The 16,329-nt window shown below is 34.4% G+C and overlaps 2 protein-coding genes across 2 annotated transcripts in view; both read right to left on the bottom strand.

Annotated features, from left to right (window-relative positions):
• The window catches only part of LOC132714702 (uncharacterized), a gene marked incomplete at its 3' end in the record, with an annotated part of 71,438 nt that extends 63,550 nt beyond the window's left edge, over positions 1–7,888 (bottom strand). The window contains 1 exon segment of the mRNA XM_060697616.1: positions 7,780–7,888.
• A 358-nt stretch (positions 7,889–8,246) lies between these two features.
• LOC132714703 (fibrillin-1-like) overlaps positions 8,247–16,329 on the bottom strand; it is a 43,616-nt gene continuing 35,533 nt past the window's right edge. The window contains exons 7-15 of the mRNA XM_060697617.1: positions 13,417–13,581; positions 12,988–13,113; positions 12,506–12,628; positions 11,235–11,360; positions 10,766–10,888; positions 9,930–10,055; positions 9,587–9,712; positions 9,104–9,226; positions 8,247–8,392 (exon numbers count right to left, since the gene is read on the bottom strand). Of these exons, the coding sequence (XP_060553600.1) occupies positions 8,247–8,392; positions 9,104–9,226; positions 9,587–9,712; positions 9,930–10,055; positions 10,766–10,888; positions 11,235–11,360; positions 12,506–12,628; positions 12,988–13,113; positions 13,417–13,581 (1,184 nt within the window). The remainder of the gene's footprint in view (positions 8,393–9,103; positions 9,227–9,586; positions 9,713–9,929; positions 10,056–10,765; positions 10,889–11,234; positions 11,361–12,505; positions 12,629–12,987; positions 13,114–13,416; positions 13,582–16,329) is intronic.

Here is a 16,329-nt window from a genome sequence, read left to right as displayed (position 1 = left end):
GGTACATGTTCGTTTGTTTATGACTGACGACACTGATTAAATACTATAAGCCCATGCAATAAAACATTTCTGGTAGAAGCGTGGTCATAAAATTGACCGAAAAAAATATCCTTTCATTATTGTTTTGATAGCAGACACAAGTATTGCACAATATCTTCAAGATCATTAAAATGTAAATAAAATATCACAATCAAAATGCACTTACGATTAATAATATGTCACTTTACTTGAGCAATAATTAAACATGTGTAATCATTCCTTGACAAAAAGAAATGACAGTTTTTTTTCTGATATATAAAAAAGAGGTGAAAGTCAATCGAGTGTCGGCATTTCTTTGATGATTCGGCAACAACTACAGGTGTGTAAACATCAAAGATTCACAGATTCTTCAGAAGAGCCGACCAGTCATTTGTCAGAGGTCATTTCGTGTGTAAATTTTGTATTTATTATTTAACAATGGAAACATTATATTCCTTTTATTTATGGATGCTTCTTTTTGCGCGAGTGTTTTTGTGTCTTTTAGCGCTATGGAATTTCAACAATCGGCGATAATTTTCGGTAACTAACAATTAGATATTTTAACATTTTTAAAACAGGGGTGCAAATATCCGCCATTCAGAAATTATAGCAGACAAATCTTGCGTGTGTTATTTTTTACAAACGTGTAATAATTGAGTAATGATCACCCGAGAGAACGAAATGTCCGGTGATCCACTACATTTAGAAATGAACAAGTTAATGTCGTATCAATTATGTATCTTTTTATGTAACTAAATATCTTTTTACACATATATTATATTTATATCTCTACTTTAAACTCAATATGTACCCCCCCCCCCCCTAAAAATAGTTTTACACGTGTACATGCACACTATTTACCTGCAGATGGAGCCGCATACTTGTACTGCGTCGCATTTATACATTGAGGTCATGATTCCGCCATTCACGGAAAGTTTTTAACGGTGTTATTTGATTTCGCCGTGGTTATTTATATTTGCTGTTGGCATCAAAGATAAATAGAGAAAGGGCATTTTAGCAAATTACAAGATTTTCTTGATACAACTTCATGTAGATCTACTAATTAATTTTTGTACTTGTACATGTATATCTGGTTTCAAGTTCACAGACTACACTTATAAATAGATCTACATTTATTATACAAATGAACATGTATTATTCCCCGCGAATCGCGGCAAATGTTCACGGCAAAATCGCCGCGAGTTGAATTCGCGGCGATTGTCTCAAGTTGCCGCGAATTCGCTCGCGTTATAAAGCATGAGAGTTCGCCGCGAATACGCGAATTGTGCGGGTTTCGCGTGTCCAGTACTGTACTTGAGATGACTTGACCTTGACCTGCCGTGTGCTTTCTCTGCGACGTGCACGCCTCTGGAGGGATTTGGAGAAGTTTCAACAAAAAACTTCCAAAACACGCTATTTATAAATTATAACAACATTCATAGCACTGACACTTCGATGTTCTCAACAATTTGCGGGAAATGGTCGACAGGGAAAACCCTACGTAATAACCGCACACCCTGTTAACAATAGATTTTCCGCAGTTATATTACAAGCTAGTGAGATTTAAAAAATACATGTAGTATCTATCTATTAACTACCATAAGTTGGTTGAGTGTTGGCGGTAAAAAAAGAAGATATAACTTCCTGATCAATTTTCACTTAGGTTGATTCAATTTTGAATAAGCTTTGCAGATATGTATTTTTTCAAGAAATATTTAGTTTTAATAAATATCCGAAGCCGTCAAAGTCAGCGACGAGTAATGAAATGGGAATAATTTTCTGAAACGTGATTTTATTCCAGATTTGCTTCGGAAGAAGACATCTTTCTGTCCGTAGAGCATGTATATTAATACTCATCACAAGACAGTATCTTATTGATCTCAATTATGGTACATGACATGTAAATATGTATAATTTTTATGTTCAATAAAAATGTTGCATAACTTGCAGTTGTTATTATCATTCAATGATATTAAAATGACATAAATTATTTATGATGAACAGTCCTAGAATATTTTGATAAGGAACAGTCAGTTGTAAAATGTTATTGTTATCTTATAATGAACAGTCGTCATACTTTCTGGTGTGTCATTTATTATTGACAGTTTAGGTTTTTCAAAATTTGCAGGATTAGCAGTCCGAATGTAGACCTCAATGAAATGTTCTGGAATATTAACAAAATGAATAGTCAACCATATTAACCATATATATGAATGGTTGAACACAACAGTAAGGATAAATGACACAATGTGCATATCTTCTTATTTTGGTAATAATTGAAATAACAGCACATTTTAAGCAAAAAGAAAAGAAACTATAAGTCTGAAACATTCTGTCATAGCCTCCCCATCAGTACATTCAGTGCTTTGATTATATTTATGATAATACAGTCATTTTCTATCCGGCGACTTGATGCGTAAGCATCAAAATCTCTACTTGTTCTCTATTGAGATACCAAAATATTTCCACACATTAGAGGTAAATTTAGCTGGAGGATTTCTGTATCGTAGCGACTCCGACATTGTTGCAGACTTGATGTGTGACGTCATGCTGACGTAATTATGAACTTAAGTTTCGCAAAATTGGATTATTAAAAATAGAACAGTATTCGATACATGTCACATTGTTTATGATGATTATTATAACTTTATATATACCAACTTAAAATCAATTTTCATGTAAAAACATAGTGCTCAACAAAGATAAAGTGGTTATTTTTCCGAAACTAATGACTTCCTAGCTCAGCATCATGGAATTTGTTTGTTTACTTCCTGTTTTTAATCAGCAAATTGTATTGAGGAAAATGTCACATAATTCATAGTTAAATTGTTATTATTTTTATCGAATTTTAGAATGTGAAAAACAGTGAATGTATATAAACAAATAAGATCGCGATCCACGATCTCTGGACTGACGAATATCCGTACTCGATTTTTCATTTTGATTCGTGATTATCTGAGTACTCGGATACTCGCCCCAGCTCTAGTGTTATTTTGTTTTCACAAATGTAAGCAAGTGTTATATAGCATTTAGACAATCGGCGATAATTTTCATTTTCATTTCATTTGAAATCGTAAGTATCATACCCACTTAATTTATCGATAACAGTCATATTCTATATAGAAACAAGAATCTGTGTTTGATAAACACAAATGCCCCCGCGCTCACTGTTGTCAATAATTTAACTTAGAGAGTGAAGTAGCTAATTTGTATGTGTCTTCTCACCTGAACATGTTTTACTCTATTCTTCAGTTTCTTTTCCATCTTAGCCTTTTCATCTTGATTATTTCTCTCAAAAGCCTTTAGCTATTAAACTCGGTAAGTAAATGCCTTCATTAATTGTTAACTTTGTAAATGATAAGAAAGAACAATTTGTTACTAAGAGATGCAAGCAAATTATCGCAGTTCATGAAGAAAACCAATCATGTGTAGAAATCTGTAATTGGCACCCTTGACCTTGACCAACTGACCCCTACCTCTATCACAGGAAGAATATCATGCAAGTTATTTTCCTACCAAATATGAAATAAATCTGTCAATAAATAAAGGCTGTATGGGCAAAAGTGTAAACTAGAAATGTGTCTTCATGCCACGGATGCCCCCGCATGCAGCCAAAATTTCAAATGTTATAATATTTAGTTCCAAATTTGTTTGCACAAATTATTTTTTTCATTCTAAGTTCAAAGCCCTTAAAACTTTTCAATGTTAACACAAACCATTTTTATACAATGTTCAAGGCACTGAAATTATTCAGTCTTAACCATTTTTATACAATGTTCAAGGCACTGAAATTATTCAGTCTTAACCTTTTAAAAATAGCATATTGCATATTTGTAGCCAACATAATGGCTATATACATTTCCACAAAAGTATGAGTGCTGAAACTGAAAGTTCAAAATTTTTTCCAACATTCAGGAAAGATAAGTTTGTCTAAAATCATTGAACCACGACCAAATTCAAAACTTAAACTGCTTATTCCTAAGATGTATCTATATTATTTTCAAAGTGAAAGGGACATAACTCTGCCAAAAATCATCGAACCATGACCAAATTCCAACTTGACCTGCGCATTCCTTTGACATATCCATATGTCAATTTTGAGTTGAATATGTAACACTGTTGGGTTGATAATGAACAGAAACTGTAAATTTCATATCATTTTCAAAGTGAAAGGGGCATTACTCTGCAAAAATCATTGAACCATGACCAGATTCGAACTTGGTCTGCGCATTCCAAAAATATATCCATATGTCAAATTTGAGTTGAATGTGTAATATTGTTGGGGAGATAATAAAACGGAAACTGAAAATTTCATATTATTTTTAAAGTGAAGGGGGCATAACTCAGCCAAAAATCATCCAACCATGACCAAATTCCAACTTGACCTGCGCATTCCTTTGAACGTATCAATATGTCAAATTTGAGTTGAATGTTTAATACTGTTGGGGAGATAATAAACAGAAAACTGAAAAATTTCATATTATTTTCAAAGTAAAAGGGGCATAACTCTGCCAAAAATCATCGAACCATGACCGAATTTGAACTTGACCTGCGCATTCCTTTGCATATCGATATGTCAAGTTTGAGCTAAATGTGTTGTACGATTGGGAAGATAATGAACGGAAACTAAAATTTCATATTATTTTCAAAGTAAAAGGGGCATAACTCTGCCAAAAATCATTGAACCATAACCAAATTTGAACTTGACCTGCGCATTCCTTTGACGTATCCATATGTCAAGTTTGAGTTGAATGTGTTGTACCATTGGGAGTTAATGAACGGAAACTGAAAATTTCATATAATTTTCAAAGTAAAAGGGGCATAACTCTGCCAAAAATCATCGAACCATGACCAAATTTAAACTTGACCTGTATTTCTCATGACATATCAATATGTCAAAGTTTGAGTTGAATGTGTTGTACCGTTGGGAGATAATGAACGGAAACTGAAAATTTCTGTTATTTCAAAGTAAAAGGGGCATAACTCTGCCAAAAATCATCGAACCATGACCAATTTCGAACTTGACCTGTATTTTCTCATGACATATCCATATGTCAATTTTGAATTGAATGTTTTGAACCGTTTGGGAGATAATGAACGGAAACTGAAAATTTCATATTATTTTCAATGTAAAAGGGGCATAACTCTGCCAAAAATCATCGAACCATGACCAATTTCGAACTTGACCTGTATTTTCTCATGACATATCCATATGTCAAATTTGAGTTCAATATGTGCAAGGGTTATTAAGATAATGAACGGAAACTGATGATGACGCAAGGACGGAAGGACGGAACAGGGTAACACTATATGCCCCTGCCATTATATGGCGGGGGCATAAAAATCTATTTTTAGCACTGGTGACCTTGACCCAACTGACTCCTAACTCCATCCAAAGGAAGAATATTGAGGAACTTATTTTCCTACCAAATATGAAACTAGAGGATGCTTTTGTAAAAAAGCGCATGTCTCCCCCACTGCTGAGAATAACTGTGAATGGAAACAGGAATGGAAATGGAGATAAGATAATGTAAATACCCGGTAGTCACTTCAATGAAGGCTGTCTATGGATGGTTTCTATTGTTAAGGTTGTATGAGAAGATGCTTCCTAAACTGTTTGTTTTTAACCAGGTATTCAATTTTGAAAATCCTGGTTATTCAATCAGCGTATGGCAGGCGGGCGTCAAACGTAATTGCACTTGATGGTCATATCATATATAGTTTCACAAATGAATTAAATGAAATTGTGTCTGCTCCATAATTCTTCAAACCTTTAAAGGATTTTGATGATACTTGAAACAAACGTAAACAAGAGGGATCATCTGCTCAATAAGACCAATCATCCTATGAAGTTTGAGGGTTGTAGGTCTAAAGGAACTCTAGTTATCATCCGGAAAGGAGAAATTAACCAACGGTCGCTGTGACCTTGACCTTTGACCTACTGACCATTAAAACAATAGGGATCATTTGATTAATAAGACCAATCATCCTATTGAAAGTTTGAGGGTTGTTGGTCAAAAGGAACTCTAGTTAATCATCCGGAAATGAGAAAATTGACCAACGGTCCACTGTGACCTTGACCTTTGACCTACTGACCCCAAAAACAATAGGGATCATCTGCTCTATAAGACCAATCATCCTATGAAGTTTTGAGAGCTGTAGGTCAAAAAGGAACTCTAGTTATCATCCGGAAACGAGAAATTGACCAACGGTCACTGTGACCTTGACCTTTGAACTACTGACCCCAAAAACAATAGGGATCATTTGCTCAATAAGACCAATCATCCTATGAAGTTTTGAGGTCTGTAGGTCTAAAGGAACTCTAGTTATCATCCGGAAACGAGAAATTGACCAACGGTCAGTGTGACCTTGACCTTTGACCTACTGACCCAAAAACAATAGGGATCATCAGCTCTATAAGACCAATCATCCTATGAAGTTTGAGGGCTGTAGGTCAAAAGGAACTCTAGTTTTCATCCGGAAACGAGAAATTGACCAACGGTCACTGTGACCTTGACCTTTGAACTACTGACCCCAAAAACAATAGGGATCATCTGCTCAATAAGACCATTCATCCTATGAAGTTTGAGAGCTGTAGGTCAAAAGGAACTCTAGTTATCGTCCGGAAACGAAGAATGGACGGACGGACTGACGAACGGACGGACTGACGGACGGACAGGGCAAAAACAATATGTCTCCCCCCGAGGTGGGGGAGACATAATAAATCTGTCAATATATAAAGGCTGTATGGGCAAAAGTGTAAAAATCTATTTTTAGCACTGTTGACTTTGACCCAACTGACACCTAACTCCATCCAAAGGAAGAATACCATGTAAGTTATTTTCCTACCAATTATAATACAAATCCATCAATAATAAAGGCTGTGTGAGCAAAAGTGCAAAAATCTATTTTCAGCACTGGTGACCTTGACCCAACTGACCCCTACCTCCATCCAAATGAGAATACCTCAATTTCACGTTCCTACAAAATATACAAGACATTTGTCTATAGAATAAGGTTAATACACCTGTAAAAGTGTAAAAATCTATTTTTGACATTGGTGACCTTGACCCAAATGACCCCTTACTAAAGGAAAAGGAAGAGAACCTACCTTGGTATGACTATTATAAATATGAAAGATATTAACTTAAAAATAAAGGCTGTATGAGCAAAAATGTTTAGATTTATTTTTTCACATAAGTGACCTTGACCTTGAGACGCCTAACGCCACAAAAAATTAGAGGACTGTTAAAGGTATCCACCTACCAAATATGAAAGATATCATTAAATAAATTAAGTAATTAGGTGAAATATTTTGACAAATCCAACTTGGCGGAATAGGTTAACCATACAAGGCCCTATTTTCAAAGTGATAAAAGGGAAATTACTGGGAAAATGGATGGCACATTTATATAACTTGGCAATATCAAGTACAATGTGTGAAAATTAATAAGCCATTAGTTCAGATAGAACATAAAATATTTCCAACTTGCGGGTTTAGGTTTATCATTATTTATTTTCTAAGTGCTGAAAAGGGCCATAACTTGGTGCAAATGGAAGCCATAGTTATGTAACATTCCCAGATCATATACTTTGTATGGATTTAAGTAAGTGTGCAAATTATGAAGCAATTGGTACAGGTAGAACTAAAGAAAAATCCAACTTGCCATTCTAGGTTAAATAAATAAATCATTGCTTTAATGTCAACATTGACAAAAACATATAATTATGAGATCAAACTCTAAGTTCTTAAAACTGAACCTGTACATGATGTACCATCCCCAATATAGCCTGTATTACAAGTACAGTTAAAACTTCCAACAGTGTTTGTACATGCTGCATTGGTATCACAGTTATCTGTCTCTGCTGTACATTCTATCTATATCTGGATGGAAATAAAACATCTTTTAAAACATTTTTGATACTTTCATAAGGTTTTTTTCTTATATGGTTTAATGTGGCACCAACTATGTATAGGTCACATCTTTCCAGCTTTACTGGTGAAGGCAGAACTCAGGTGTGCTTCTAATATTACATTATTGCAGGCACAAGCAGGCTGAAAAAACTTAATAACCTTGTAATTGGTCTAAATAATCATTATAACAATATTGAAGTAACATGCTGCAAATCACAGCTAATTCTCTACAAAGAAGCTAATAGTACACCCATTGCAGAGTAACATTTAACATGCATTTAATCTTTAGACCTCAGTGGAGATCATTCAATGTCTAAGTTTTTAACTCCTTACCTGTACATGATGTACTGGCATCACCATTATAGCCTGTATTACAAGCACAAGTAAAACTTCCAGCTGTGTTTGTACATGCTGCATTTGTGACACAGTTATCTGTCCCTGCTGTACATTCATCAGTGTCTGAAAAGTGACGGGAACAAAATTAAATGTAACATCACAAAAAAATATTCAAAAAAAAATTATGCCTCCCATGTGGCTTATATATTATATTATTTTTATGAAATAACACTTAACTTTGATAATTTATGTTTAAAAAAATGTGACTCTAAAGAGGACAGAATGATGGCATATTTGCAAGTTTTCTAATGGTTAGCAAATACTGGGAAAGACAATTCATTTCATAAGTGAGTTCAAATTATATAACAAATGTCAATGAACTCTGTTGCTTATCTATTGTAAAATGTTTCAAAATTATAATGAATACCTTCACAAGTCGGCAGAGACCCTGACCAGGTGCCTTTACCACATGTTGTTGTCGCTGTTCCATTGATAAGAAAACCAGTGTTACAAGAATACGTGGCTCCTTTACCATAAGTTGTCAATAGAACATAAGATATTTCCAACTTGCGGGTTTAGGTTTATCATTATTTATTTTCTAAGTGCTGAAAAGGGCCATAACTTGGTGCAAATGGAAGCCATAGTTATGTAACATTTCCAGATCATATACTTTGTATGGATTTAAGTAAGTGTGCAAATTATGAAGCAATTGGTACAGGTAGAACTAAAGAAAAATCCAACTTGCCATTCTAGGTTAAATAAATAAATCATTGCTTTATGTCAACATTGACAAAACATATAATTATGAGATCAAACTCTAAGTTCTTAACTGACCTGTACATGATGTACCATCCCAAATATAGCCTGTATTACAAGTACAGTTAAAACTTCCAACAGTGTTTGTACATGCTGCATTGGTATCACAGTTATCTGTCTCTGCTGTACATTCATCTATATCTGGATGGAAATAAAACATCTTTTAAAACATTTTTGATACTTTCATAAGGTTTTTTTCTTATATGGTTTAATGTGGCACCAACTATGTATAGGTCACATCTTTCCAGCTTTACTGGTGAAGGCAGAACTCAGGTGTGCTTCTAATATTACATTATTGCAGGCACAAGCAGGCTGAAAAACTTAATAACCTTGTAATTGGTCTAAATAATCATTATAACAATATTGAAGTAACATGCTGCAAATCACAGCTAATTCTCTACAAAGAAGCTATAGTACACCCATTGCAGAGTAACATTTAACATGCATTTAATCTTTAGACCTCAGTGGAGATCATTCAATGTCTAAGTTTTAACTCCTTACCTGTACATGATGTACTGGCATCACCATTATAGCCCGTATTACAAGCACAAGTAAAACTTCCAGCTGTGTTTGTACATGCTGCATTTGTGACACAGTTATCTGTCCCTGCTGTACATTCATCAGTGTCTGAAAAGTGACGGGAACAAAATTAGATGTAACATCACAAAAAAATATTCAAAAAAAACCTTGTAATTGGTCTAAATAATCATAGTAACATGCTGCAAATCACAGCTAATTCTCTACAAAGAAGCTATAGTACACCCATTGCAGAGTAACATTTAACATGCATTTAATCTTTAGACCTCAGTGGAGATCATTCAATGTCTAAGTTTTAACTCCTTACCTGTACATGATGTACTGGCATCACCATTATAGCCTGTATTACAAGCACAAGTAAAACTTCCAGCTGTGTTTGTACATGCTGCATTTGTGACACAGTTATCTGTCCCTGCTGTACATTCATCAGTGTCTGAAAAGTGACGGTAACAAAATTAAATGTAACATCACAAAAAAATATTCAAAAAAAATTATGCCTCCCATGTGGCTTATATATTATATTATTTTTATGAAATAACACTTAACTTTGATAATTTATGTTTAAAAGAATGTGACTCTAAAGAGGACAGAATGATGGCATATTTGCAAGTTTTCTAATGGTTAGCAAATACTGGGAAAGACAATTCATTTCATAAGTGAGTTCAAATTATATAACAAATGTCAATGAACTCTGTTGCTTATCTATTGTAAAATGTTTCAAAATTATAATGAATACCTTCACAAGTCGGCAGAGACCCTGACCAGGTGCCTTTACCACATGTTGTTGTCGCTGTTCCATTGATAAGAAAACCAGTGTTACAAGAATACGTGGCTCCTTTACCATAAGTTGTCAATAGAACATAAGATATTTCCAACTTGCGGGTTTAGGTTTATCATTATTTATTTTCTAAGTGCTGAAAAGGGCCATAACTTGGTGCAAATGGAAGCCATAGTTATGTAACATTCCCAGATCATATACTTTGTATGGATTTAAGTAAGTGTGCAAATTATGAAGCAATTGGTACAGGTAGAACTAAAGAAAAATCCAACTTGCCATTCTAGGTTAAATAAATAAATCATTGCTTTATGTCAACATTGACAAAACATATAATTATGAGATCAAACTCTAAGTTCTTAACTGACCTGTACATGATGTACCATCCCCAATATAGCCTGTATTACAAGTACAGTTAAAACTTCCAACAGTGTTTGTACATGCTGCATTGGTATCACAGTTATCTGTCTCTGCTGTACATTCATCTATATCTGGATGGAAATAAAACATCTTTTAAAACATTTTTGATACTTTCATAAGGTTTTTTTCTTATATGGTTTAATGTGGCACCAACTATGTATAGGTCACATCTTTCCAGCTTTACTGGTGAAGGCAGAACTCAGGTGTGCTTCTAATATTACATTATTGCAGGCACAAGCAGGCTGAAAAACTTAATAACCTTGTAATTGGTCTAAATAATCATAGTAACATGCTGCAAATCACAGCTAATTCTCTACAAAGAAGCTATAGTACACCCATTGCAGAGTAACATTTAACATGCATTTAATCTTTAGACCTCAGTGGAGATCATTCAATGTCTAAGTTTTAACTCCTTACCTGTACATGATGTACTGGCATCACCATTATAGCCTGTATTACAAGCACAAGTAAAACTTCCAGCTGTGTTTGTACATGCTGCATTTGTGACACAGTTATCTGTCCCTGCTGTACATTCATCAGTGTCTGAAAAGTGACGGGAACAAAATTAAATGTAACATCACAAAAAAATATTCAAAAAAAATTATGCCTCCCATGTGGCTTATATATTATATTATTTTTATGAAATAACACTTAACTTTGATAATTTATGTTTAAAAGAATGTGACTCTAAAGAGGACAGAATGATGGCATATTTGCAAGTTTTCTAATGGTTAGCAAATACTGGGAAAGACAATTCATTTCATAAGTGAGTTCAAATTATATAACAAATGTCAATGAACTCTGTTGCTTATCTATTGTAAAATGTTTCAAAATTATAATGAATACCTTCACAAGTCGGCAGAGACCCTGACCAGGTGCCTTTACCACATGTTGTTGTCGCTGTTCCATTGATAAGAAAACCAGTGTTACAAAGAATACGTGGCTCCTTTACCATAAGTTGTCAATAGAACATAAGATATTTCCAACTTGCGGGTTTAGGTTTATCATTATTTATTTTCTAAGTGCTGAAAAGGGCCATAACTTGGTGCAAATGGAAGCCATAGTTATGTAACATTCCCAGATCATATACTTTGTATGAGGACAGAATGATGTCATATGTTTATGCAAGTTTCTAAATGGTTTAGCAAATACGTGGGCTCTCTAAGACCAATGACCCAGGTCATTTTCATAAGTGAGTTCAACATTATATAACAAATGTCAATGAACTCTGTTGCTTATCTATTGCTAAAATGTTTCAAAATTATAATGAATACCTTCACAAGTCGGCAGAGACCCTGACCAGGTGCCTTTACCACATGTTGTTGTCGCTGTTTTCCATTGATAAGAAAACCAGTGTTACAAGAATACGTGGCTCCTTTACCATAAGTTGTCAATAGAACATAAGATATTTCCAACTTTGCGGGTTTAGGTTTATCATTATTTATTTTCTAAGTGCTGAAAAGGGCCATAACTTGGGTGTGCAAATGGAAGCCATAGTTATGTAACATTCCCAGATCATATACTTTGTATGGATTTAAGTAAGTGTGCAAATTATGAAGCAATTGGTACAGGTAGAACTAAAGAAAAATCCAACTTGCCATTCTAGGTTAAATAAATAAATCATTGCTTTTATGTCAACATTGACAAAACATATAATTATGAGATCAAACTCTAAGTTCTTAACTGACCTGTACATGATGTACCATCCCCAATATAGCCTGTATTACAAGTACAGTTAAAACTTCCAACAGTGTTTGTACATGCTGCATTGGTATCACAGTTATCTGTCTCTGCTGTACATTCATCTATATCTGGATGAAATAAAACATCTTTTAAAACATTTTTGATACTTTCATAAGGTTTTTTTCTTATATGGTTTAATGTGGCACCAACTATGTATAGGTCACATCTTTCCAGCTTTACTGGTGAAGGCAGAACTCAGGTGTGCTTCTAATATTACATTATTGCAGGCACAAGCAGGCTGAAAAACTTAATAACCTTGTAATTGGTCTAAATAATCATTATAACAATATTGAAGTAACATGCTGCAAATCACAGCTAATTCTCTACAAAGAAGCTATAGTACACCCATTGCAGAGTAACATTTAACATGCATTTAATCTTTAGACCTCAGTGGAGATCATTCAATGTCTAAGTTTTAACTCCTTACCTGTACATGATGTACTGGCATCACCATTATAGCCTGTATTACAAGCACAAGTAAAACTTCCAGCTGTGTTTGTACATGCTGCATTTGTGACACAGTTATCTGTCCCTGCTGTACATTCATCAGTGTCTGAAAAGTGACGGGAACAAAATTAGATGTAACATCACAAAAAAATATTCAAAAAAAATTATGCCTCCCATGTGGCTTATATATTATATTATTTTTATGAAATAGCACTTAACTTTGATAATTTATGTTTAAAAGAATGTGACTCTAAAGAGGACAGAATGATGGCATATTTGCAAGTTTTCTAATGGTTAGCAAATACTGGGAAAGACAATTCATTTCATAAGTGAGTTCAAATTATATAACAAATGTCAATGAACTCTGTTGCTTATCTATTGTAAAATGTTTCAAAATTATAATGAATACCTTCACAAGTCGGCAGAGACCCTGACCAGGTGCCTTCACCACATGTTGTTGTCGCTGTTCCATTGATAAGAAAACCAGTGTTACAAGAATACGTGGCTCCTTTACCATAAGTTGTCAATGTATAAGATACATCGCCATTTGTAGGAGATGTAGGAGTCCCACAATCTAAAAACAGAAAAATATGTCATTCAAACAGAGTTTACAAAGCAGTTATGTGTAAGCTTATAATATCATGTACATGTTCATTATGAAAATATTTATTTAATTTACACATACCAGATATCTCACTACATTTACCATATATTTCACGACACATACCATACATCTCATTACACATACAATATATCTCATAACACATACCATATATCTCACAACACATACCATATATCTCAAAACACATACAATATATCTCAAAACACATACCATAAATCTCATAACACATACCATATATCTCACAACACATACCATACATCTGGATCAATATACCGGTAAATCGGTATTTATCGATTTTCAGTTTTTAATACGGTACGGTTATCAGGTTTTAGCTATACCGATACAAAGGGAGACAACTTAATAAAAATTGTAACTTATAAACATGATGGCTTTATATTATACCTATCGTCTTTAAAATGTTGGCACGAAAGTCAAAAGTGTGGAATTTTCTCTAAAGTAAATGTTAAGAAGGCCCTCAGCAATATTTGAAAGGTTGCAATGATTAGTTCAGGTGGAACAACGAATGTGTCAATACACAAAATGACAGATAAATCTGTGACAAAATTTATCCGGCCATTCAATCTCCTATAATTTCTAACACTTGTAAAAAATACTTTCAGGTTGGCAGTAATTTGTATGAGACCAAAAACATTTACTTGTAATTTAATCAAACACATATTGTAAACACATAAATCCTACAAATTTATTGATTTTCCAAGATGTAGTTTGCTAACTTAATAAATGTGACTGCGCGAAGACGTAGCTAAACACCGTTTCCCTGTACATAATGGATTACGACACCACAACATCAATACATGATATTTATATTTTTATTGTAATTTTACCATTTAAGATAGAAAAAACATGATTTGTTAGAAAATTTTCAACGTTCCAATACTTTCTCAGCGTATATTTCAAATTCTACAAAAATTTGATTATATTATAAAGATCTTATAATTTAGAACAGTTGTCTTGTAGACAGTACTAGACTCCTGTCATAATAAATAGTGATGTTTTAATTATTTTCTGCGTTAACTTTTCCTAGTATTTAGATAATTATATTTTTGCATTGAATTATTTCTCTATAAAGCTTTTTATTTATTTTTTTTCAAAATAATTGTTTTATCTAAAAAAGGGGCCATCATGTCATTTTCAAAATATTATCTCAAATGTACCAACAAGATATGTTTGTAAAACATGTATGCCCCCTATCAGCAGCCAATTATTCATGTGATAAGGTAATTATGCATGACTTCTGACCCAGTGATCAAACAATTAATAAGGGTTATCAAGTATCTACTGGTCATGACCTTGACCTTTGACCCCTTGACCCAAAACTCAATAGGGGTCATCTGCTGGTCAAGACCAATCATCATACAAAGTTTGAAGTTCCTAGGCCTAAGGGTTCTTTTATTATTGATCCGAAACCGTTTTAACATACAAGGTCAAAGTGACCTTGACCTTTGACCCCAAAATCAATACGGGTCATCTGCTGATCATGACCAATCACTATGCCAAGTTTGAAGTTCCTAGGCCGAAGCGTTCTTTAGTTATTGATCAGAAACAGTTTTTACTTACAAGGTCAATGTGACCTTGACCTTTGACTCCTTGATCCCAAAATCGAAAGGGGTAATCTGCTGGTCATGAAAAATCACCATACCAAGTTTGAAGTTCCTAGGCCTAAGCGTTCTTAAGTTATTGATCAGAAACCGTTTTTACTTACAAGGTCAATGTGACCTTGACCTTTGACCCAAAACTCAATAGGGGTAATCTGCTGGTCACCACCAATCATCATACAAAGTTTGAAGTTCCTAGGCCTAAGCGTTTTTAGTTAATTGATCGGAAACCGTTTTTACCTACAAGGTCAATGTTACATGACCTTTGACCCCTTGACCCTAAAAACAATAGGTCATCTGCTGGTCATGACCAATCACCACAACAAGTTTGAAGTTCCTAGGCCTAAGGGTTCTTAAGTTATTGATCGGAAAGCATTTTTACCTACAAGGTCAATGTGACCTTGCCCTTTGACCCCTTAACCCCAAAATCAGTAGGGGTCATCTGCTGGTCATGACCAATCACAATACCAAGTTTGAAGTTCCTAGGCCTAAGGGTTCTTTAGTTATTGATCGGAAACTGCTTTTACCTAAGAGGTCAATGTGACCTTGACCTTTGACCCCTTGACCCCAAAATCAATAGGGGTCATCTACAGATCATGACCAATCACCATACCAAGTTTGAAGTTCCTAGGCCTAAGGGTTCTTTAGTTATTGATCGGAAACTGTTTTTACCTAAGAGGTCAATGTGACCTTGACCTTTGACACCTTGACCACAAAATCAATAGGGGTCATCTACTGATCATGACCAATCACCATATCAAGTTTGAAGTCTCTAGGCCTAAGGGTTCTTTCGTTATTGATCCGAAACCGTTTTTACCTACAAGGTCAATGTGACCTTGACCTTTGACCCCTTAACCCCAAAATCAATAGGGGTCATCTACTGATCATGACCAATCACCATATCAAGTTTGAAGTCCCTAGGCCTAAGGGTTCTTTTGTTATTGATCGGAAACCGTTTTTACCTTCAAGGTCAATGTGACCTTGACCTTTGACCACTTAACCCCAAAATCAATAGGGGTCAACTGCTGGTCATAACCAATCACCATACCAAGTTTGAAGTTCCTAGGACTAAGGGTTCTTTTGT

The sequence above is a fragment of the Ruditapes philippinarum genome, unplaced genomic scaffold, assembly GCF_026571515.1.
Source record: "Ruditapes philippinarum isolate M1 unplaced genomic scaffold, ASM2657151v2 ctg1645_1_1_1_1, whole genome shotgun sequence".
Taxonomy (NCBI): domain Eukaryota; kingdom Metazoa; phylum Mollusca; class Bivalvia; order Venerida; family Veneridae; genus Ruditapes; species Ruditapes philippinarum.
The sequence above is the reverse complement of the archived record's forward strand: the minus strand, read 5'-3'. Positions and strand labels throughout refer to the sequence as shown.